The sequence below is a fragment of the Penicillium antarcticum genome (genome assembly GCF_028974205.1).
Source record: "Penicillium antarcticum strain IBT 31339 chromosome Unknown utg000009l_segment0_segment0, whole genome shotgun sequence".
NCBI classification, from domain to species: Eukaryota; Fungi; Ascomycota; class Eurotiomycetes; order Eurotiales; family Aspergillaceae; genus Penicillium; species Penicillium antarcticum.
In genome coordinates, this window is record NW_026695307.1 from 5,191,461 (window position 1) to 5,213,863 (window position 22,403).

At 47.8% G+C, this 22,403-nt stretch overlaps 9 protein-coding genes across 9 annotated transcripts; 4 read left to right on the plus strand and 5 right to left on the minus strand.

Annotated features, from left to right (window-relative positions):
• Positions 1-693: 693 nt before the first annotated feature.
• Positions 694-1,581, minus strand: N7508_010308 (uncharacterized protein; the record flags this gene model as incomplete). The annotated part of the gene is made up of 3 exons (XM_058468368.1): positions 694-963; positions 1,020-1,290; positions 1,337-1,581. 3 exons carry the CDS (start codon positions 1,579-1,581, stop codon positions 694-696), a joined length of 786 nt encoding a protein of 261 aa, XP_058316214.1.
• Positions 1,582-2,754: 1,173 nt separating this feature from the next.
• Positions 2,755-3,799, minus strand: N7508_010309 (DUF3632 domain-containing protein; the record flags this gene model as incomplete). Its single annotated transcript, XM_058468369.1, has 2 exons — positions 2,755-3,236; positions 3,283-3,799. The coding sequence occupies 2 exons, from the start codon at positions 3,797-3,799 to the stop codon at positions 2,755-2,757; spliced, it is 999 nt and encodes a 332-aa protein (XP_058316215.1).
• Positions 3,800-4,282: 483 nt separating this feature from the next.
• N7508_010310 (putative extracellular guanyl-specific ribonuclease) lies at positions 4,283-5,298 on the plus strand (the record flags this gene model as incomplete). Its single annotated transcript, XM_058468370.1, has 3 exons — positions 4,283-4,586; positions 4,635-5,135; positions 5,186-5,298. The coding sequence occupies 3 exons, from the start codon at positions 4,283-4,285 to the stop codon at positions 5,296-5,298; spliced, it is 918 nt and encodes a 305-aa protein (XP_058316216.1).
• Positions 5,299-6,460: 1,162 nt separating this feature from the next.
• Positions 6,461-7,400, minus strand: N7508_010311 (sulfotransferase family protein; the record flags this gene model as incomplete). The annotated part of the gene is made up of 2 exons (XM_058468371.1): positions 6,461-7,159; positions 7,212-7,400. The coding sequence occupies 2 exons, from the start codon at positions 7,398-7,400 to the stop codon at positions 6,461-6,463; spliced, it is 888 nt and encodes a 295-aa protein (XP_058316217.1).
• A 1,223-nt stretch (positions 7,401-8,623) lies between these two features.
• On the minus strand, positions 8,624-9,464 carry N7508_010312 (uncharacterized protein; the record flags this gene model as incomplete). Its single annotated transcript, XM_058468372.1, has 2 exons — positions 8,624-9,131; positions 9,178-9,464. The coding sequence occupies 2 exons, from the start codon at positions 9,462-9,464 to the stop codon at positions 8,624-8,626; spliced, it is 795 nt and encodes a 264-aa protein (XP_058316218.1).
• A 789-nt stretch (positions 9,465-10,253) lies between these two features.
• On the plus strand, positions 10,254-11,905 carry N7508_010313 (cytochrome P450; the record flags this gene model as incomplete). The annotated part of the gene is made up of 3 exons (XM_058468373.1): positions 10,254-10,834; positions 10,886-11,270; positions 11,318-11,905. 3 exons carry the CDS (start codon positions 10,254-10,256, stop codon positions 11,903-11,905), a joined length of 1,554 nt encoding a protein of 517 aa, XP_058316219.1.
• A 2,344-nt stretch (positions 11,906-14,249) lies between these two features.
• Positions 14,250-15,413, minus strand: N7508_010314 (transcriptional regulator family TF; the record flags this gene model as incomplete). Its single annotated transcript, XM_058468374.1, has 2 exons — positions 14,250-15,312; positions 15,376-15,413. 2 exons carry the CDS (start codon positions 15,411-15,413, stop codon positions 14,250-14,252), a joined length of 1,101 nt encoding a protein of 366 aa, XP_058316220.1.
• A 1,069-nt stretch (positions 15,414-16,482) lies between these two features.
• Positions 16,483-18,064, plus strand: N7508_010315 (ferric reductase-like transmembrane domain-containing protein; the record flags this gene model as incomplete). Its single annotated transcript, XM_058468375.1, has 3 exons — positions 16,483-17,303; positions 17,354-18,001; positions 18,061-18,064. 3 exons carry the CDS (start codon positions 16,483-16,485, stop codon positions 18,062-18,064), a joined length of 1,473 nt encoding a protein of 490 aa, XP_058316221.1.
• Positions 18,065-22,000: 3,936 nt separating this feature from the next.
• Positions 22,001-22,246, plus strand: N7508_010316 (uncharacterized protein; the record flags this gene model as incomplete). Its single annotated transcript, XM_058468376.1, has 1 exon — positions 22,001-22,246. One exon carries the CDS (start codon positions 22,001-22,003, stop codon positions 22,244-22,246), a length of 246 nt encoding a protein of 81 aa, XP_058316222.1.
• Between the last annotated feature and the right edge of the window lie 157 nt (positions 22,247-22,403).

Sequence of the window (22,403 nt, forward strand, 5' to 3'; positions counted from 1 at the left end):
CCAACATTGAACTTGATATAACGAGGCTCCTAGCCAATTTCCAATGCTTCTGTGACTGCCCTTCGCGAAAGGTCAGTGAAGGGCTCTTTCCAACTTGCAATAAAATATCCTGCTTCTTCCTTGGAGTGGAAGGACGCATGACAGGCTTTGGGGCCTTTCGCTAGGTTTTCTCTCACTCTTATTCTTAATCAGCAGTTGTGTTTGCTTAATGGTGGAGTAACACTTACCCCCAATCAGTGAGAATATCAGTAACCTTGCCGCCAGCAACGGCGTGACATTTGCCTTTATTCATCGATATGGATTTTCGCTTGACGAAACTTTCCATGCATAGATTGTAATCTTCCATCGCTTTATCGGCATTTCTTTGCGGGCATCCCCAAGTGTCTTCAAGTTTCCGTGATAAGCGCCTGCAACAGTCACAATGTCCACAGTATCCGCACTCTTGACGGCAAGCGGTGAGAGCTTTCGGGGGCTCGGAATCATAGCCTGTACGTAGAATCTGTGCGAAGGCAGTAACCAGCTCTGATCTTAAACAAGCAATTATAGGTAAAAGGCGTTGAGTGCGAAGCTAGTAAGACGTTCCTCTATAAGAGGTCCACACGGTCTGCTATAATTACTCCGATCATTGCAGACTCTCATCATCTAGATGTATAGCGAAAGAAAAACATAAAAAACGCATGCATCCTGAGCCAGCTAAACCCAAGGTTGAGCACGCGGTTTCGGCGGAACCGAAACTACCTTCTCCTCCTCTACATGAGCCAACAGCGCCGCACCCCGCGTCCTGATCCCTGCAAAAATAAACGCAAGCGTGGCAATCACCTCGGGCATGAAACCTAGCACCACACGGATAGCCAGCGACCCCGTGATGGGATTAAGCGAAGCCCGCTGCGTGCACAGCGCAGCAAGACTGTAGAAGACTCGGATGCCGATGAAGACGAGCGAGAAGGCGACGGCCATAAGCAGCTGTTCGCGAAGCATTAGCCGTGCATTCAGATACATGCGGGGGATTAAGTACTCACGACATTCCCTGCCCTCGTGAGCGAGGAATTCCGTCCCCGTGGAGCCATAAACGAGAAACCGGTCCAGCCAACTAAAATCACCCACGCGACTGCCAGAATTGAAATACCTGCCTCGGTGATCTTTTCGGCCTTGTCAAGGGGTTGCTCATGTTCCTGGAGTTTCGCGGAGCCGGCAGCTGTTAGGGCCACGCCTGCGACGACGAGCATGTGGTAGGCGAGGACGGAGACCCATTCCATTTTCTTGTCGAGGGGTTGGATGCGATATTGCCGACTGCGGGATTTAGCATGGATCTCGTATTTGTGGGCGGACTACTTACGCCTCGTGTAGAATGCTAGCTGTCGCGAGGAGAAGAGGAGAAAGACCGACGCTGGAGATGATGTTAGCGGCGACGCTGGTGCTGTTGACTGCCAGCGCGCCACCAATGATGCGAAGGGTGCAAAAGAAGAACAGGAAGAGCCATCCTAAAAGGCCGTAGCGACCGTGTCGGACGAGCAGGTAGAGTACTGGAATGGCGAGGACTGCGTAGATGGCGCAGGTAGCGGCAGAGAGGGAGTTGGTCATTGTGCAAGTCAGTCCCGTAGGAATGCCACCTCTTTCGTTCTATCTTGAGGAGAGTAAACAAAAGGCATAAGACAAAGAAGGAGAAGCAGTACTTAAGATCAAAAGGCCTTGGGGCCATCCATGTGGGACATCCTCGTTCGGTATATCACCTGTCAATCTTTCAGCCGCTGCGCCACGTCGACAACAGACAAGATCGACATTCGGACCAATCAATCATATTGCTGATCAAATGTTGGTAGGATCGACATCAGCGCCAGGCCGAAATCCCACTCGTCCACTGTTCCCCTCGTATTAAGCATTCTTGGGAGAGGCTTGACATGAGCTTGTCCATCCCCTGATCGGCCAGAGATAAAAATAACAGCAGACACGAGGCTTTGGCCCCTCGGTAGTGCAGAAGCGAACTTTTCTGTGGGGGCCAAAATACAAGACAGAAATAAATGGTAAAAGGATGCTCGGCCCCGCCCCACACAAGCAAAACAGCCTTGTCGAAAGTATAATTCGTAAGGCTCAAATCCTAAATGAGAATAAGCTCAGGGAGGATTATATGGGCCCACAGTCAGCACTGCTAGTCAGAGGATATAGTCAGCTATGCAAGTAATGTTGGCTTTCCTTCAGGATGTACGGGATGTCGATAAATCTCTTTTTATCAAGGTACTACTGAGTAACTCTTTGATAACCTTGAGGGTCACCGATGCGAGAGATGAACTGAAATAACAGAGGCAATAGATAAGTAATCACCAGAAATGCATATGCACTGAACATCACTTAGAGATAATTTAGGAGCCTACCGCTTAATATCCTGTTCCTTGCCTGAGCAATCATGCTGCTCATAGGGACGTAGAAATAGTATTTAGCAGAGACAGATTTTTTGCTGACTAGTAACTGCTTGCAGAAGTCAGTGGAAAAGGAGAGTTGATAATTCGTAGTAGTATATGAATATAGGGAAAGCAAGGATTAATGAACTAGAAGCGAAAGATGTAGGATCTGAAGTGGACAAGATCAAGCTTCCCAGAGTCAAAGCCATTTCTCAATGAATGAGAGTGAATATCATAATCAGATCAGGCTGATCCTGCTGGACTTTGTACAAAGCAAAAAGGAATAGATCATTATACTATGCAACTAGCCACCAAAGCAGTTGAATGAATATCCACTAGAACTTAATGGGTCTATCCACTATTGATTCACCATTCCCTTTCTCAGGTTCGCCAAAGCATCATCAATCAGTTTCCGCATCCGCTCATCCTGGCATTTAGCGCTAGCCTCCTTCAGCGCATCCTCCCAGATTCCCCATCGCTCCCGCGTATAGCCAGTCCAGTCCTCCTCTTCATACCTTTTCCCCGGCCCAGCGCCAGCCGCCTCAGGATACATGCGACTATTGAGCACATTCGCCCATAGCCGCTCCCCAGCGTAGATGAACCACTGGCACGCGCCCTCCATCGCCCCCGTATCTCCCAACGACGCAGGAGGGCGCTCGTTCTCAAGTGCCATCGCCATGGTCCAGATGGCCCGTAGTGATTTGTCCAGGGGAGAGAATCGCACTTCTTCCTTGGGAGATGTGTAGTGAATGTCTGCAGCCTGAGTGACCTGCGCGAGGAAAGCGTTGAGATTCGCCCAGCGTTCTCGTTGCTTAGACTCTAGCGTTGCATCACATGGGTCTACATGCGTTAGCGTTGTGACTGTGTAAATTGGAGGATGGATCACCTTTGTAATCGCCACCAAACTCGTACCATGTCTCAAGCTCCGTGTAGCCGAACGACGGCATGTCTGTCCAGAGGGCATCGCCCTGGACCCTCAGGGGTTCGTTCGTAGATGGATCAACAGCGACTTGCTTCTGGAGGTGAGATACAAATTCGACCAGCTTGGTGTGTTTAGATGGTTCCAGGCGTTGAGCGAGCTCCATGACCGCAAGAGAGACGTTGTAGTCTGGGAGACCGATCCCGCCTTGTTTGTTTGGACCATGAATGGACAATGCACTCATGGTCATGTTGATGAGGTCTTGGACTGCATCTTGCGCTGTGACCTCTTCCTTGACTACTTTGTCGAGGAATTTGAACTCAACGGAGTTTTCGATTTGTCGGATGAAGTTCTCTTTTCCCATAGTGAGGGCGTGTAGGTAATCAGAGAAAGTAGGTGTTCTTGGGTAAATTGAAAATAATTTTGAGATGGAGAATGTGGAAGGTAGAAACTTTGACTGACTAATAAAAGAAAGACGAGGCATATTTGAGATCTGCGGAAGCGGATAAGGCTGTAAGGAGATTGGTGGGCTGGTGGGCTGTGCTGAATGGTGTGACATGGACGCCACAGCCCGTCTTGGCTGCGGGGGCCAGACTAGCTCGTAGTGCTTGTAGTGCTTACTCCCGGCCCCCAAGTCTTGGCCCCATGGCCCCCACTCTGGTCCCCAAGGGTCTGAGGTATCAAGCATTTTTAGTATCACTACCAAGCCTGGGGCCAAATCATGGAGTGAAGCTCAGCCTTGAACATTGAGCACATCTCACTCAGCCTGACGATCATGAGACGCTCTATCAGTGTTCCGAGTTTAGAAACAAGTTAGAATTGAGATGATCTAAATGAATCTGAAGATATAAAGCCATGAGAATATCACCAGATCTCCCTTCTTCATCAGCAGTATCGAAGCAAACTATTCCCGCACACCAGCCTCTCTCTTCTTTTAAATCATTGTCCAAAGCACCCGCATCTCAAGATGTTCTTCGACATGAAATCCATTGTCCTCTACGGACTGATGGCCCTGGCCCATGCCTCTCCCCTTCCCGAGCTCAGCAAGCGCGCCAAACTCAGCGACTTCCAGTGTCCCGACGGTACCACCCTGGCTGAACATGACATCCGTGAGGCCCTGCACCAGTGCCGCAGACTCGACGATAGCTCCATCGGCAAGTACCCGTCCAAATTCGGCAACAAGAGCAACAACCAAAAGGTATTCAGCAACATTCCCGATGGCACCGATCTGCGGGAATTCCCCATCATTGTGGGTGGAACGTACAATGGCGGTAAGCTTCTCCAACAGCAAAGACACTGACACAAGCTGACAAGTGCAGGCGAACCTGGCGCGTACCGTGTGGTCACAGACTACAAGGACAACCGCGGCGACTTCCGCGGTGTGATGCAGCATACCGGCGCAACCATCGGTGGTGCCTATACGGCCTGCACGCGCGTCACAAACACCAAACGCGAGGCTGGCAAAGACAAAGAGGACAAGGACAAGCATGACAAGCACGGTGACAAGAAGGATAAAAACGAGGAGCGCAGCATCCAGGCGACTGAGGCTGAGATCCCCGAGGAATCTACCGGCCACACTGTCAGCGACCTGACTACCCGCGGCAACAAGAAGAAGGTCGGTAGCGCTACCTGCTCTGACGGCGTCACGCTCTCTAAAGACGATGTCGCCAATGCGTTCAAGGAGTGCAAGAAGTCGGATGACTATGGCGTCGGCGGCTACCCGCACAAATTCGGTAACAAAAGCGGTAACAGCCAGGTCTATGAGGGCGTCACCAAGGACCTGCGCGAGTACCCTATTCTTCAAGGTGGAACTTGGACTGGTAAGTCATCAAGACTATGGTTGTTGGATCGAGACTGACCATTGGAATAGGCGGCGAACCCGGCAAGTACCGTGTTGTTACCGACTACAGCAACAAATTTGTTGGAGTGATGATTGAGAATGCTGGTGCTTCTTTCTCTCGCTGCACTGTCAACGCTGATTAGACTGGATGGTTGTTTTTGGGATCTGATTAGAGGTCACATGTTCGAAGCTAAATTGCTTTCTTTCTTTCTTTCTTTCTTCCATGTCTGGTGTTCTGTTAAAGGTCTTGGTCTGTCACTTCTCGCTAGTTGAATGGAATTAAATTTACTAAGGCATTTCGTTTTCTCCTCACACAAGTAACTTCGAGGGTTCATTTAATACCTTTGTGCACACTATGAGAATCTCCCTGCTGGCGACAACGAGATTTCGATGCGCCTGTCGAATATTTCCTTTAGTATATGGGAAGAGCAGCGTCAACAGGTCTTTCGGGGAGCGGTTGAGATGATCCAAAAATGCCGACTTTAATGTATCCCTCAACTGGCAATGTAGACGCGGTGAATTATCTGGTAGCGTTGCATGAGATGCGGAGGCAGTCATATATCAGATCTTTATCTATACTGTATTAGCGCCTGTGGAAAGAAGCCTGCTATAACAATTTATGCCATGTATTGGCCTATCCGTATTTGACATTGGCTGGTAATTGCTTTAGAATCGGAGTACTTCGTCGATATATATCAGTAAGTACTCATCATGACTCTCCCCGAATGGTCTTCCCTTCTAACAACCGACTGGCTACTATATCACTGTGGCCGCTGCTATCTTAGTTTGTTTTTCTGCAAAAACCTCCCGAGAAGGGGATTCACTGCCAACCGCTAGTGACGAAAACGAGTTCGTATTATGATTTGGTTGTTACGGCGGGGGTGAGAAAGTGTACTGCCTCTGATGCAATGAAGATGCCTGGCTCTGCTGCTCCCGGACCTGCGGCGGTGCTGACTACAGCTGTATCTGTTGTTGTAGCTGCGGTTGCTGCGTTGCTTTGGTGTCTGGTTCAAAATATTTTTCTTTCCAGTTTATGCCCTCTCTTGTGTGATGACGCACCCCCTTCTGGTATAGCCTCATGAATACTTCTCTATAATTTCCAGGGATTGTGCACGCTACAGTGTAGTCTACGCCGGAACGCCAGTTGTGTCTTCTTTTTTTTCCATGGTGACAACATATAAACAATCGATGTTGTTCGGTCTAAAGGATTAGCTAAGCAGAAGTAAATTTAGCATACATTTCTCCACAAAACACCAAGTTGTAGAGGCCTACAGAACAAACAAAAACAGAGCACCAGCAATCCACTCACAAAGACATCACATACAACGATAAAATAGCCATAGCAAGAACAATCAACCACAGGAAAATCCCTAAAACAATCGCCACCCGCTTATAATACCGCAAATAGCCCGCCTCATTGCCATGCGGGAAGAGATTCGGCCTCTGCCTCCCCAGAAATTCACACAAAGGCCCCCACCCATCCTGACACTTGAAGACCAGCAACCTCTCCTGCGGAACAATGCTTTTCACCCACGCATTGTACGCATGGTACAGCTCCTCCGACGGCTCGGCCTCGACCCCCAACCGCTCAGCCAAAAGCTGCATCCACCCGCGGTAGAGATCGTTGGCCGCCACCATGCCGGGAACCCAGTACCCAACCCAGCGGAAGCAGTCTGATCGCAGATCAATGCCGAAGCCGCGCCATGAGCGCAGCCAGACGGCCGCGGAGGTGCGTTCTGTCAGTATGACTTTTGCGTCGGGGTACATTTCCAGGAGATCGGGTAGGCATGCGCTCCCGGGGACCTCGAGGGTGACCTCACAGCCTTGGAAGAGTGTGGCGAGCTTGCACCGCCGGAGGGCCGTATCTTTCGTGTGGACGATGGCCGCGCTCTTGCGGAGGTTGTCGAATTGGCAGAGGGGTTCGGCGAGGTGGAAGCATGGGCCGTAGCCTAGCTCTTCGACGGCATGCTTCATGCTCATTGTGCCCGTACGGGGGAGTCCAGCCTGGGTTGTGTTAGTTGTGTGTCACTTTTGTTTTGTTGCTGGGTAACCGTACCACGATGACTTTAAGAGTCCCTCCATGGTGTACGCCTGACGTGACTTGGAGTTTTGCATCTGCTTTGGGGTCGGGGCTGGTGATTGTGATGCCAGATCGAAGGACAAGGCCTAGGGTGTGGATGCCGAGCTTGTAGTAGAGCCAGGAGTTGGACTTGTGCATGTCCATTTGCAGTTTTGTGGTTTCCATCGTATGATGCGTTGTAGAGTAGTTGAGATGAGTGGTGAGTGAGAAGTGATCGACTTTGATGTGCATTGAGTGCTAATTAATAGACTTTTGATCTATGGCGGGCTGCGGTGCACGGGTTCGGGGGGTGATATGGCCCCCATCGCAAAGCACACAACACGAACACAGCCACCAATAGTATCACAGAAATAATATCTTTGGTCCACAGAGCGCTTGAATTGCTCGTGAATAAATCAAATCTGACATGAGATGCTTGGGGCCGTTCGCAATTCAATAAGCATTCGACAAGTGATCTTGGCGATCTTGACTCGTTCCAGTTAAAGACAGCCCCAACTCGAGGCGTCCTGAATTGATAACCTTCGCCCCAATAGTGAAACATCCCTAAGTGGGCCTTCAGCTTGGGGCTGTTTGCAGTCAAAACATGCAACATCAGGGGCTTACTTTTGATATCAAAATAACCATGTGTGCCTCGCGTGGGAAATCTTCACGACTAGAATACCAAAGGATTGAGTGGCAGTCAGCCCCCATGGGGCCAAAAGCCCAGGGACTCTATCCACACGGCTGCCTCACCATCTATTCCTCCCTTTCACCGCTAAAGTGCTGGTCAGCATCGAAGATAACATGAGGCAGTTTTCTTCCTATCTAGTAGCGCATGATTGTCGTGTCTAATATTAGACAGGAATAAAGTTATACCTTCATTGTATAGGATCGTGCAAGGTGTGACGCGATTAGAATCCTCATATGTCTGTGAATGTTCTGGTCCATGGTAGTCCTCGGGCGAATCTTTCCAGCAGTAGGACGTTTGGGCTGTCCTGTCTTTATAGTTAAGCCACAGAGATCCTTGCTGCCGTTGAGTTGGTATGACCATACATGAAGAAAGAAGCATATGTCAAGTTATCCATCTCTGCATTTAGATAGCTCTCGGATACATCAGATGTAGTTAGATTGAGTGGATGGTATTATTGCACCGAAACTGTTCGTATCAGTGTATCATGTAAACATATGTTGCGACGCTATGAGAAGCAGTTATTAAAGCCATCGACTTTACCCTTAGCGTGGGCTAGATTGCACCTATGGGCAAAAGTTTATGTAGTGGATCATTGAGCATATTCATAAAGACAAGATTGAACAAACGATGTTAAGCAAAGTAAAGACATAAACAATCAGCAATAGAATGATAAACTTGTCACCAGCATCGGCCTCTAAACCAAGATAAACAACATATCTCAAATCTCCTCATCCTTTAGAGAATCACCACTTCCCGCCGTCAGAACCAACACCTTTCTCGCAGTCAGAGCAACAGCCGCGGCAGAGAGTGTGACTATATACTCCATTACAATGACCATAAGGAAATGGAGCCAAATACTGGTATCGTCGTCCGACATTGGGTTTAATACGGACTGCCCCCCTGAAAACAGCGATCCAACCGAGAACGACAACCGTACACTCATAAAGGGCACACAGAGTAAAGCACAAACAACAGCCGCACGCTCAGTGCGGTAGAACTTCACCCGGACTTTGAGCATAGTGATGACTGAGAGGAGAATGATCCCAGCAAAAAGAGCGATAAAGAGGATGATGCCAGCGCGCATCAAGCGGAGATCTTGCGCTTGACTATCCCGGCTTGTGTAGAGGTCTCGGCCGCCATAGGCCGTCATCACTGTAGCTGCTATGGTGATCATTTGTAGCGGGATGAAGACCCAGAGAGGGAGGCCTTTGTATACGGGAGCGTTGCTGCAATTGTTGTTAAAAGATGTGTCGAGGAGAGGAGTCAACTTACGCTCGAATCAGAAGTCCTATCAAGAGACACAGGACTGGTGCGAGGCCGATGGTGTCTAGGAGGGTGGCTGTCGTCAGGAGATTGGATTTTGTGGGGTCCATGGCTGCTAGGCCGAGTCCTGCTGCGGCGATTCGCAAGCCGGAAAGAATGATGAGGGGAATAACGATGGGACGCCATGTATAGGGGTGCTTGTTTCCATGGAGTAGAACGATAAAGAGGATAGCAGGGACGATGGGGGCATAGAATGCCAGTTCGATCAGGTAAATTGCGTCTCGTAGGGCAAACATGGTGAGCTTGGAAATGATCAACTAGATGGGCGCGACAGTTGAGGTTGAGGAGATTCTGGACAAATTTCAAAATTTACAGTGTTGTGGAAAGTACGGTAAAGAACTATAACTACAGATCGCTTCAATCATTGCCACCGAAATGCCACGATTATCATTGCTTTTTTTTAGAGGCGTGAGATCGATCCTGCGGCCCCATGGCCCCCATCTGACACACATCGCAGAGGTGAGGCAAAATTAATCACGTAGGAGTCATCCCGAAGGCTTCTGAACAATCGCCTTACACAGATGCAGTCTTTTGATCTATTCCATCTACAAAGACACATGGATTGTACCATATACTAAAATACATGGAGTAATAGGAAATGGGGGCGATCCCTGCGCAGCCCTAATTTCGTAGTTAGGATTAAGTGAAGAATCCCCACTTAAAATAAGCACTGCCATCGACACCAAGCATTCGTCCGCCAAGGCTGGCGTTTTAGCCTTGCAGGGGTTATTTTTAAAAGATCTGCAGTCTGCAAGCCACTGTTAGTATAGGGTAACTCGGCCCCAGAAAGCCAGAAATAGATTCTACATCACGACACAACCATCACAGAATCCGACTTGGCCCCTTCAGAACAAATATATTAAGAGCTCAGGAGACTCACTCTTAACACAAGAAATCAAAAAGAATTGTAGTCAACAGTATGCTTGGAGCTGAATACCTGGCCTACCTCACTGTCTCTTCGCCCCTCCAACTCTGCATCTACTCCACCAGCGACGACTCTTTGTCCTCAACACCCGAATACAACTATGCTCGCTCTATTTCTCGTCCTAGCCGCTCTCGCGAGCTACTTCCTCGTGAGACTGCGCCAGCAACGCGGCATGTTCAAAAATCTCCCTGGGCCGCCGCATCACGCTATTTGGGGCCACTTTTTAATCATGCGAGAGATCGCAAGCACTCTACCCCCTGATGCAACCCCGCAGCTGTTTGCGCACTTGATGCGCCAGAGATACGGTCTCGGTGACTTCTTCTACCTTGATCTGTGGCCGCTCGCGCCGCCGCAGCTTGTCATTGCCCATCCAGAACTGGCCACGCAAATCGTCCACAAGATGAATCTTCCCAAGGAGTCGGCCGTCATGCGGAAATGGACCGGTCCTATCCTTGGCCAGAAGTCTATGGTCACTGCGAATGGGCATGACTGGTTCATTGCTCGCAAGTCTTTCACTCCGGGCTTCCAGCCGCGGAAGCTGCAGCAGCATATTCCGATTATTGTGGATGAGGCGCTGGCTTTTGCTGGTGTTTTAAGAGAACATGCTGCAAAGAATGACATCTTCAAAATGGAAGATCTGGGTGCGAGGATGATATTCAACATCTCGGCCTGGGTAATCTTGTAGGCTACACGTCCCATGTTGCTGATCAAGCATCAACTGACACAATATAGGGGAATCAAGTGCAACGCGCAGAGGGATGATGATGAATTTCTCGAGCTCTTCCGGAAACAGGCCGCCCTGGCACCACAGGACTTCTGGTCTCGGTATCTCTACGACGTCAACCCCCGCCGATACTATCGGAAGTGGAGCAACGGACGTGCTCTAGACCGTTACGTTGGTCGTCTAGTAGACCAAAGAGTTGTCAGCGGCCCAACTGCCATTCCAAGCGAAAAGGCTAAATACTTTGCCATCGACGACGCCATTGCTACCAGCCGCACCCTGAATAAGACTATCCCACCTACCACGTCTATGGATAAATCTACGCGGGACATGCTCATCGCGTCTGTCAAGACGCTCATCTTTGCTGGTCACGACACCTCAGCCAGCACTCTCTGCGTAAGTCCTTCGCAATTTTTTACTCCACCACCATTAACAATAGTCAGTATACATACGCCGCCCTAAGCAAAAACCCCCACATCCTCCACAACGTCCGAGAAGAACACAATGCAATCTTCGGCAATGACCCCTCTGCCGCGGCAAATTCCCTCCGCAACGACCCCAACCTCGTAAACAACCTACCCTACACTCTCGCCGTTATCAAAGAAGCCCTCCGCCTCTGGCCTCCAACAGGCGTCAGTCTCCGCCGCGGCCAACCAGACCAAACGATTCTCGTAGACGGCAAAGAATGGCCCACATACCCCTTCGCGGTCCTCGTCAACAACTGCGCCACCATGCGCCGGGAAGATCTCTTCAAGGACGCAGAGAGGTTCTATCCCGAACGGCACCTCGTTACTGATCCCGCGGATTCATACTTTGTCCCGCGCGATGCTTGGAGGCCGTTCGAAAAGGGACCGCGGATGTGTCTGGGCCAGACATTGGCGTTGATACAGCTGAAGATTGCCTTGGTGATGACGGTGAGGACATTTGATTTTGAGATTGTGTATGAGGAGGGGACGTTCATGTACCAGGTTTTGGATGTCACGGCTAAGCCATCGCTGGGGCTACCGACTAGGGTCAGGTTGATTGAGTAGTAATAGGCTTTGGGTTTGGTATTTTGCAGGGGTGGTATATAGCGAAGTGGGTGTTTCTTCATGTTTTCAATTATTTAGCAATGTCAATGTATTAGTGCATTTTTCAATTGCCGAGTCGTGTCGTTAAAACTTCGGCCGATCTTGCAAAGCATGTCTGGTGAGGTCCAGCAATCTGAAGTGGTTGGCTAGGGACACTGTACTATCTACATGCAGTAGCCGGAATATTCGGCCAAATAAACTATTGCAGTGGAGAAGGGCTGACTACACTACAGCGCTAAGCGACGGTAAATTTAAGGCCACTTCTAGCCTCTAGGGCACAAAGGTATTCTATTTCCCCTTTACCACACCGGGTTCCTAGTACCGCGGAACGCAAGGTATGCACATGATTATATCGGTAAAAGGTCGGTAGTCGTCGAGTAGAGCAATTCTACTATTATAACTCAATAAAACTCACGACCAATACTCCGGTATAGATCTACTCGGCGCCCTAACTAGCATCCTTTCTCGATCCTCTCAAAAGGACTTACCCTGTATAAGGCCTACAAGGCAATAGTACGGTTAAGAGACAGATTTTTAACGTTAGAAGACAGAAAAGCATAGCCAAGTATAATCCAGAATTCTTCTAACATAGCAACGACTAGTTATTCGTGCGTAATACGGACTCGTTCGCGGATATCAATATCGGGTCGGACCGAGACACTCTAAAGAAATGCACCCAGGTCAATACACGTCTACCAACTATGCCAAAAAAATCCCACTTTCTAGGTAGTGTTCGTCAAAGATGACCCCATCACGATAATATGGATCTCTGTTAATCGATCGGTCTCGGTCTCGGTCTCGGTCTCTTCTGACCTTCAGCTAATCTCACAACTCTAATTTCCCACAGATATTACCAATCATCTCCATTCGAAGGATCATAGCTGGATCGTTAACTCACATTCAACTTAAGTTTCAATCTTCCGTGCCATCCACAAACAGAAATAGCTCATCCTAGTCATGCTTCAAAGGTTGGATATTTCTGTTTGTCATTTCAAGTCCGCTGCAAGCCCCTCTGGCATAGCGAACAGGATACTGCCGTAGATCAAGTTCATCTCGATAGTTATCTCCGAACAAATATTTGGCAGCCCACATGAGTCCATCTGCCTACTCATAGTATAGTTGTCATCTTGGGTATCATTTACAACCTGTCTTCAACGAAAACGAATTTTCCCTTCCAACCAATTATGGTGCTATTTGTCCGAAATAAAAAACCCATCCAAATTCATTATGTGATACCTATTAAATAAGGTGATGACGTGAGAATGAAATATTAAGTGGCCCAAACAGACTGCTCTAGTGCAGTTTGGAGTATTAGAATGATACAATTTTCAATCCAAACATTGTGTATAAATTTCCTGTCTATCCTTATATCTACAGAGGGTGTTATCATATTCAACATTCTAACATGTGACTGTAACACAGATCCATTTCTTTCTGACAAAAAGCACTATATTGATTATGAAGGCTAGTGACTGTGCATTGCTTGCTGCTACTGGTGGTATTGTCTTCGGCAGACCGCCTGGAAAACGTGCAATCAAAGATGCTATGTTCTGTAATTCCCAGAGAATACATCAATTCTTTTTCTCTCGATACGGTTTTATTCACTAGTTAAGGGGACTCAACAGCAACTATTCTTAACTATGCCTTGACTCTTGAATATATCGAAGCAAAATTCTATCAACAAGGTCTGCAGAACTTTTTTGAAGAGGTCTTTTTAAATGCAGGATTTATGGATCCATTCTATTCCAATCTGGAAAAGGTTGCTTCAGATGAGCGGATTCGTGTGAAATTTTTGGTGGTATGCGATGCAAGTATTTCAATGCGGCGAACCAATACCGATAATAGATTAATAGCTTCGAGTTCTCCCACAGTTTCACAGTTCAATTACTCCCTAGAACGTGGACTGGGCCGCGACTTCCGCTATTGAAGTCAGCTTCATCGGCGAATGAAGGTTCATGTTGGGTTGACAGTATTGCAGGCCGCCTTTTCGGTCAAAGGACGTGTAATTTCAATTCAGGAAATATATGGTCGACTATGTTGGAATTTACTTTCTGTTTGCACTGTGCAGGACCGTTGCCAGCTAGTATGACCACCCTTGACGCGGATTGCCTATCAATAGTGGCGTAGATCCTTGTATAGTGAGCCATTGCCGCCTCGAACAGCATTCTGAAAGAAAAAGAATGTTTACAAGTCACTTTAAAACATGCTATATGTACAATGTGATCTGAGTGGCTCGCATATGTGTGTGCTGTTGCGACTTTGCTCCCGATTACAAATGACTCCAACCGGCCAACAGTCCTGATGCTCAATGCGACAATTTCCGTCGGACCCAATCAATGGCACTCTCCCACCTCGGATCCCCAGCCTTCAAAGTATCAAACAATTCCGAAACTAAAGCCCTGCCCGAATTCCTCGCCCACCACCGCTGCCCATCAAGCTCCGTCAACAGCACGCCCCAATACATAAGAATCAGCAACGAGAATGGCTGCCGACACCTCAAACTATACACAAATTCGCTCTCAACAGCTGCAAGCCAAGCAAGTACAGCTGCAGGATCGGCCGACCGCGCAAATTTAGCATAACAATGCCGCAGATGCGAGATAACGTCTTTCATAATGTGGTGCTGGTGCGAGTAAGCCCCAACCATAAGCTGATCATTCAGCACAGAGAGATACGTCAGTGCGGCCTCAGTATCTGTATCCAAATCTGTGGCGGTGTTCGTCCAGAACTCGCCCTGCGAGAACAGCTTCAAGTTAATCCAGGACTGGCTGAACTGCATGATCGTTTTGACGCCCTGCAGCAGCTCGAAGAGAATCACGATGTTATCTGTGAAGCTGGAGCACCCGTCTTTTATAACGGTTGGTCGCGGCGATGCGATACTGATGGCAATCATGACGATCGAGTGCGCGAAGACCGCGTCACAATTCTGCGGCGTGATGTTGTCAATTGCGTTACGGAAGGGGTTTAGGCTGCGGTTGTAGTACTGTAGCCCTGTATCTTGGTAGAGAAGGGCCTCCGTTGGCTCTGACGATGTCGCGATGTGCATCGAGGCCAGGGCCAGGATGCCGTTCATCAGGTAGTCATGCTTGAGGGCTAGGCGAGGGACGGTAATTCGCCAGATTTGGGTTTCCGACTCACTAACGCAGAGACTTTGGTAGGTCTCTGTGGCATATTTGTGCATCAATTCTAGGTTCTGGATACCGAACGAGTTTATTTGCACTGGCGTAGCGATCACAGCAACTGGCGAGCCTCGCGAAGATAGCGACTGGGCGGCGTCCGAGTTTGCGCCGGGTGGAGAATTATGGGCATTCGTAGCGCGACCACTGGCGGCAGCGAGTTTCAAGTAGGTGCACTCCAATTCGCGCGTCCTGCAATTCGAGCATGGCCGACTCTCGTCACATTTAACTCGCCTAATTCTGCATTGATCGCACCCTTTGCGAGATTTGGTGTGCGCTCTGAGAGGGGGCATATTCAAAGTAAATTCACATGGTGCGACGGCCTATGGTAAGGGTGGCTGGAGATTACTGGATGCAAGAAATGAATTATCCAAGATATTTACAAAATTACTGCATCATGTGACTTGCTTGGTCTAGAGAATGTATACACGTCGAGATTGTCGTTCACAGGACAAGTGATATATTTAGCGGAGAATGTCGATATTCATCGTATCGCCATCACTGTACTATGCCCACGTTTCATGTAAGGTTTGTACAATAGAGATATTTGAATGACCCTCCAGGTATTCCTGGGACCATCGCTATTAGAATCGAAACGAAATTGAAACCAGTAATTCCGCCCAAATTCATTGCAGATTCAAGGCTCGACAAAATAGTACATTTAAATAAGCGTGGTAGCAACAAACAAACCAGCACCGACAATACCAGCAAGGCTACCGGCCATTGTGTGAGCAGCGCCGATGTAAACAGGGGAAGAGGAAGCGGAGGCAGTAGCCGAGGAGCTGCTCATAGGGACAGACACCGACGAAGGAACAGGCGTGGTCATATTCTCTGTGCTATTGCCCATACCCGTCGAAGCCACAGTGCATTTCTTGCCAATATACAAAATCAAGCAGTATCAGCCGTAGACAAAATTGGGGGGAAAGGCAATACCGGGACCGAAAGCGAGAGCGACAACGAGACCGAAGTAAATTGGATGTGTCTTGGACCGGTTGCTTTCTGATCTGCAGCAGGCTCGTACCACAACACCTAACCTTCCGTTGCGCAGGCCTTTTGGACACAGTATTGATATTAAGCCGAGCAATTCTAGGAATAAGTATTAGTATAATCGATGTTCCCTACAACTTTAATGGACGTCTTCTGATCTTCTCTCTGTGTGGTTGCTGTTTTAGAATGACGAGAATTACTCCTAGAACTTGTCTCTATCCTCTCACAGGCAGTCTTCTGCTCACTTTTGGCCTTTCAATTGGTCTAACATTTCGATCGGATCATCATTGCTATGCTGGCACGTGTGGTGAATGGCTCTTTCCTCTCCAAGCACGATTACATGTGGTGATTTGGTATTCTTGGATATTGATTTCCATGGTTTTCTTCACTGTTCGCGCCTTTCAACCTCAGCTGCGTCGCTTTCTCCAGCGACAGTTGTTTAATTGCAAAATCCCGATATTAGGTGAACGGTTGGCTATCAGTGCTTTCCTTGGATTCATCTGGATTAGCAGCCTATTCGGCATTATCGTAGGCGTCTGGTGGATTCGCCTGCGAGACTATTTCGAGAACAGGGGTCAGGAAAATGGCGTTTTTGGGGGAAACCACCGTCTCGCTGCGATTGCATTGACAGGTCACCTATGCGATGTCACAATGGGAATGGTCCTCATCCCGGTTTCCCGACACAGCGCACTTGCGTCCTTCTTCAAACTCTCCGTCTCAACCACGCTTACTTTTCATATGCTGACGGCATATACTCTTTTTGTCCTTGTCCTGATCCACGGATTCCTTTATGTATCCTGGGTGCCCACCTTCAACTCTCTCTCAGAGAGGCTTCGGACTGTATTTCCTGTGTTCAACCCAACATATCTATACAATGAGACTTGGCCAGGTAACTCGTCAGCCTTGGGTGTCTGGAGAGCTTCCCTTATTTTCACCGGTATCGTTTCCACCATGATAATGGGTCTCATTTTTGTCACCACGCTACCGAGAATTCGAGCGAAACATTTCAATCTCTTTTACTTTACTCACCTCCTGAGCATTGTGGCCGTCGTCATAATTTGTCTACACGCCAGTACGATCTTATATTGTGTGGCTCCAGGACTAGCCATGTGGGTGCTCGACTGGGGTATGCGGCTATATGAATTGAGAGAGTGTTTGCCAGGCGAGGTGACACATCTCGGACAAGGATGGTATTGGTACGTGGACTCATTCAATTTTCAGACCGAGCTATCTAACATGCATTCAGCATCAATATGCTACTCCCTCGACACCGACTCGACGGCTGTGCGTGCAAGTCCCCTGTTGCGCATTTTTACATTCGCCACTCAAAATCATCCGTCCGGGAGCTCCATCCTTTCACAACTATTACCCCTCTGGCTTATCAGAAAACTATTGTTTCCGAGTTCCGAGATGATATTCCGATCCAATTCCTCTTCCGTAAAAGTGGGAATATGGACAACCTTCCTGGGCCACAGTTTAAGAACAAAAAGCGGCCTATCTGGTTCCACAAATCAGCAGAGCCGATCTTCCAGTGGACTGAAAAGCTAGCTAATCTCGCCGATCAACGCAAATCATTATCAAGATCTGGAGAGGATAGCAGTGTCAACCAGTCAATCGGCCCACCTTTTATCGAGCTCGCGAATAAGAACCTAGTATCCAGTTATCCGTCGGAAGAGCTGGCCCTTTCTCTCCGGCTTGAAGGGCCGTATTTCTCGGAGGCAGATCCCTCCCGGTACAGGACAGTCGTGTGTTTTGTCGCCGGTACAGGAGTGAGTGGAGCTATAGCCATAGCCCGTGCCTTTCTCGAACAGAAGAGGCAAGAAACAACAGCTCTTACAACTTGCCGTGGATCACAAGCCAATGATGGAAGCAACGCTCCCCCTATATGGGAGAGGTGTGTGGTCTTGTGGAGCGTGAGAGAGAAAGACTACATTGACTTACCGTTCCTGAAAGGTAGATCCAGTTTTCATAACGTCCCATACTATCACATGTATACTGACAATCAATTGTTTTTAAGCAGACCCGAATCCAGCTCTTGAATTCCAAGTGCATCTAACCGGCAAGGGTAGACCTCGAGTGGATATTCAAACAAGTTTGGCGTCAATTTGTGGTCAATCGCCGGGAGGGTCCGTTTGGGTCTATTTGTCCGGCCCAAATCCATTCATTACATCTGGAGAAAAGGCATGCAAAGCGAACCCAAGCGTCGAATGGCATAGCGCCAAATGGGACATCTGATTGCCTTGTTGCCTCCTTTGGTTACGTAGGCTTGTACACGTAATTGAAACTACAGAGGAGGTGAAGATGGAGAGTTAATGAGTCGAAGAGTTTTGAGACCCATGAAACTTTGAAACTCATTACTTTCCTTGTTTTAATATACTTGTATCATCTAACTCAATTCAAAATGCATCATGGGTCCGAGCGATGAAGAATTGCTAGACCAAAAATGGCTTTTGGGGCTGTCATGGGTTTACGTCGCTGGGACGGTGACAGCTCAGGGATAACATCGCTGTCATATCATCCACCAGACCTGATTCAGACAGGTCTCTCACAGATAGTTGACGCTCAAACACATTTATCACGTTTGTAATAATAATAAGAACTCACGATATCTTCACGATGATCTACAGAAAGAGCTCCTTTCCTCAATGAAGAAGAAGCCTCTGGTTTCAGCAATGTAGCAGCATCAACAAAGCCTGGGCGCGTAAAGAATCAAGGGTGCAGTATATAGAGGTCGTATCAGCCATACGATTATATGGACCGTAGAGCATTTTGACATGGTAGTCCGTAATATGGGTTCAGTATTCTGCTTGTCTACTTGTTCTGGCATGATCACCTTTGTGATAAACACGTCATAAGCAGATAATATCTCCTATATATATTCGGTGCATCTTTGATGCGTTGCTCATACCCCTGACTGAGATTGTATTCATATGTCCAGATTTTCCAATCCAACCTGCGTTTTGGGTAGTTTCTTTTGACTCCAAAATCCCCATTGGAGCCCATTGGGGACCCAAAATTAGAGATTTGACAAGCGTTGTTTGCATTGTTTGCACGTCAAGGGGCTTCGAATGTGGCGCAGAAATAGAGTTGCACCTTCTAGCTCACATCACGTTGGCTTCCATTGTCCACATACGCGGCCGGTGAAGTCTTTGACACTGCGCCATAGTCTCTAGTCCAGCGCACATATATGACAATAATGGAATTGCACAAATTGCATGAAGGTTCCTCAACCTCCAAGCCAACGCTAATGTCAAGGCCGCAGATGAGCCCAATCCAACGTATGAGCCACACCAAATCACATAATGGTTGTTTTGCATGCAAATATCGCGGGTGGATGTAATCGAGAACTTCGTAAGAATCTTCATTCTTCTCAAGATGGTTGAGTACAATAGTGTGATAAAGAAAGGCCAATTTGTGGTGCCTGTTCTCTTCAAGGTGGTGACTGTACTTTCCCTCCCCTGGCTGGGGCATGTTAGCCTGCACGAAGACACCATACCTCTCGTCAAGGTGCTGCAAGTAATGAGGAGTTTGGTCCGGTGATACATCCGGTTCTGCATGCAGTTTCCATCCGATCGCTAGATTTCGACTGGCCTCACATGCGAACCCCAAGTCCTGCTAGCAAATCCAGATCTCTGAACTTGCATGATCTGAATCTCTTACAGAGTTACATACTGTACACCTCGAAGATATTGGGCCTAAGTTTCCGCAAAACTCTGGTCTAGGAGCGTGCAATTCCAGACATTGCTGCCAAGAATACATTTTTGATGCACTTACTTTTAGCGCTGGCCCGTTTGGATATCTTGACAACACACAAGCCAGATGAGTAATTCCCCATACAAAATCAAACTGATCCGAGCAAATCAATCCATCAAAATTCAGTAAGCTCGGGCACAGTCGAACTTCAAGCTCTGAATGAGCACAATCAAAAGAGTCTACAAGGAGTCCAGGATGAACTAGCCATTAAAGGGGACGCAAACGCAGAAGAGCTAGTCGCTGGTTCAATCTGAATTATTGGGTTTGCATTTGCTTCTTCCCGGGTCGGCGATTCGGATCTATTGTTTCAGGTATCACAACGATCCTCGACCACGAATTCCCCTTCTGAAGGCACGTCCAAGCTTCATGTCGACCCCCAAATCCACTGGCTCCGATCCGTACTCGGCGTTGGCTCCATTGCACAACGAATAAACAAGACCCTGGGTAGCGAAATACAAACAAGATGTCTCTTAGCGTCTGCGTTGAGTACGTTTCAAGCCATCTCAGGCTTGAGGAATTCTTTGAGTACTTTGAGAACAATAAGAATCGCCCACAGTGATGATTTCAGGACATCTCTTACATCAGATTCTACAGGCATAGCTATTATGGAAGCACATCCAGATGGATTGTTTGCGACATAAGTCGAAGCCATTGCTCTTACTGAGAAGATGTATACCCGAATATTATACGTACTTCAGCTACAAAAAATTGAGTGTTAGTCATCAAATCGTGACATTCAAGCCGAGATAGAGGATGCCACTGTTTCATCCTTGCCCTAGCTTCTCCCTGAAAGCTTCATCTCGTTGCTGGACCTGAATGATATTCCAGACATATCTACTGGCTTATCTTACACTATCCTCGCATATCTTTGTCTGCTTTTTTTGGCTTTTTGGATGATCTTTGATATTTCGGACATGATTCCGGGGCCGAGGTAAAGCATATTAGTGAAGTAGTTGCCGTATTTGGCAGCTCTGATTTATCTGAATTGATTTCAAGGTATTTGAATCTTGTGAGTCTACAAACGGATACTCACTGAGAATGTTTGTTAATTGCAGAGACCGTGGGGCTTACAGGCGGTTGAAATGAAGGCACAGAAGCACACAGGTAACATGTGGATAGAAAGTCTTGTCGGGCTTACACCATGTGTAGCAGGATATGTAATCCGGACATCTTTCAACATGCATCAACGTTCAACATCATCCGCACACCTCATGTAATTACAATTCGGGTCTACCCGTGCTGCAGATTATGGTGCCAAGGATAGTATAGCTTCAGTCTAGTGCTATGAATTTTATGGAGAGAATGAGAGAGAGGAAAATGAATCTCCTATGAGAAGAAGGCAGACTACAGAGCTCCTGCCAGGAAAGTCGGTGATCTGTCAATACCGTTTCTAGCAACCCCGGATGTCTCTTATAGACGATTGAGACGTAGCTGACCGTGGACAGAGCATTAAAATAGCCGCAATAGTCAATCAACGTAGTTAGATTTGACTAGAACCTGACTGCTTCTTAGCTGGATGTTGACATCCTAGTTGATGATAGTGATAGTGATCAACGAGTTGGTCGGGAGAGTTGATCAAGCTTTACTTCAACGCTTTTGGCCAGCGGTCGTATTACTAGTCTATCTGACGGCTGACATAGTGGTCTTTTTGGCCTCTTGGTAGACGTGTATTGACCCTCATGCACATTAGTACGGAGTACGCCCCGTCAGAAGTGGCAAAGCTTCACTCAAGTACATGTACGATCAATCACAGTCACATCACAGCCTAGGGCTGGTGGAGTTAGTCTTAGTCAGGAAAATGGTGGATACATAGTAACGCATAGCAATCCCCCGGTGCTGCCTACTTCTCGGATCAAAATTAGACACCAACCAGATACTTTGGTTAAGCGCTTCCCAAGTTCTATATGTAAATCAAGCCCGTGTCTGGGATGATGCGACTGGGGTCGTCACACAAAGACAGGGACCTTGCCAATCACCGCCATAGATACTGAATATAATAGGGGTATAAAGGTCTCGTCGATTACCCATTGAATCGAAAATGGGAACTTGAAGAGACTATACACAGCACACGCTTAAGAATCGACTGTTTAATTGGTTTTTTATTTTATACCACAACAGTCTACATCTCATATTTGTCACCATGGGTCTCATAAAGCTCCTCCTGAAAGCGATCATCATCCCAATCGTTCTCCTCATCGTCGTCACCGTCGTTGTGGTGTTCTGGATCAAGATGCGCCGCGAAAAGAAACAGAAGGAGAAAGAAATTGAGACCGGGTTTCAGCCACCTCCTATACAGCAATGGGTGCCTTACACCCCGGTTCAACAGCCTGCCCCGGTTTATGCCAAAACCCCGGGAGCGACAGAACATGGAATTGCACAGCCTTGATTCGAGAGACTTATCGGTAAGGGTCTTTCCTTTTGATAAAAATTCAATCTGACTAGCCTCCGAGGAGATACAGATTCCTTCCGGTGGATTTTACATCATGTTTATGGGTTGGGTTTTTCACTTTTTTGTTGAGGGTACCAGGATGATATTTTGTTGG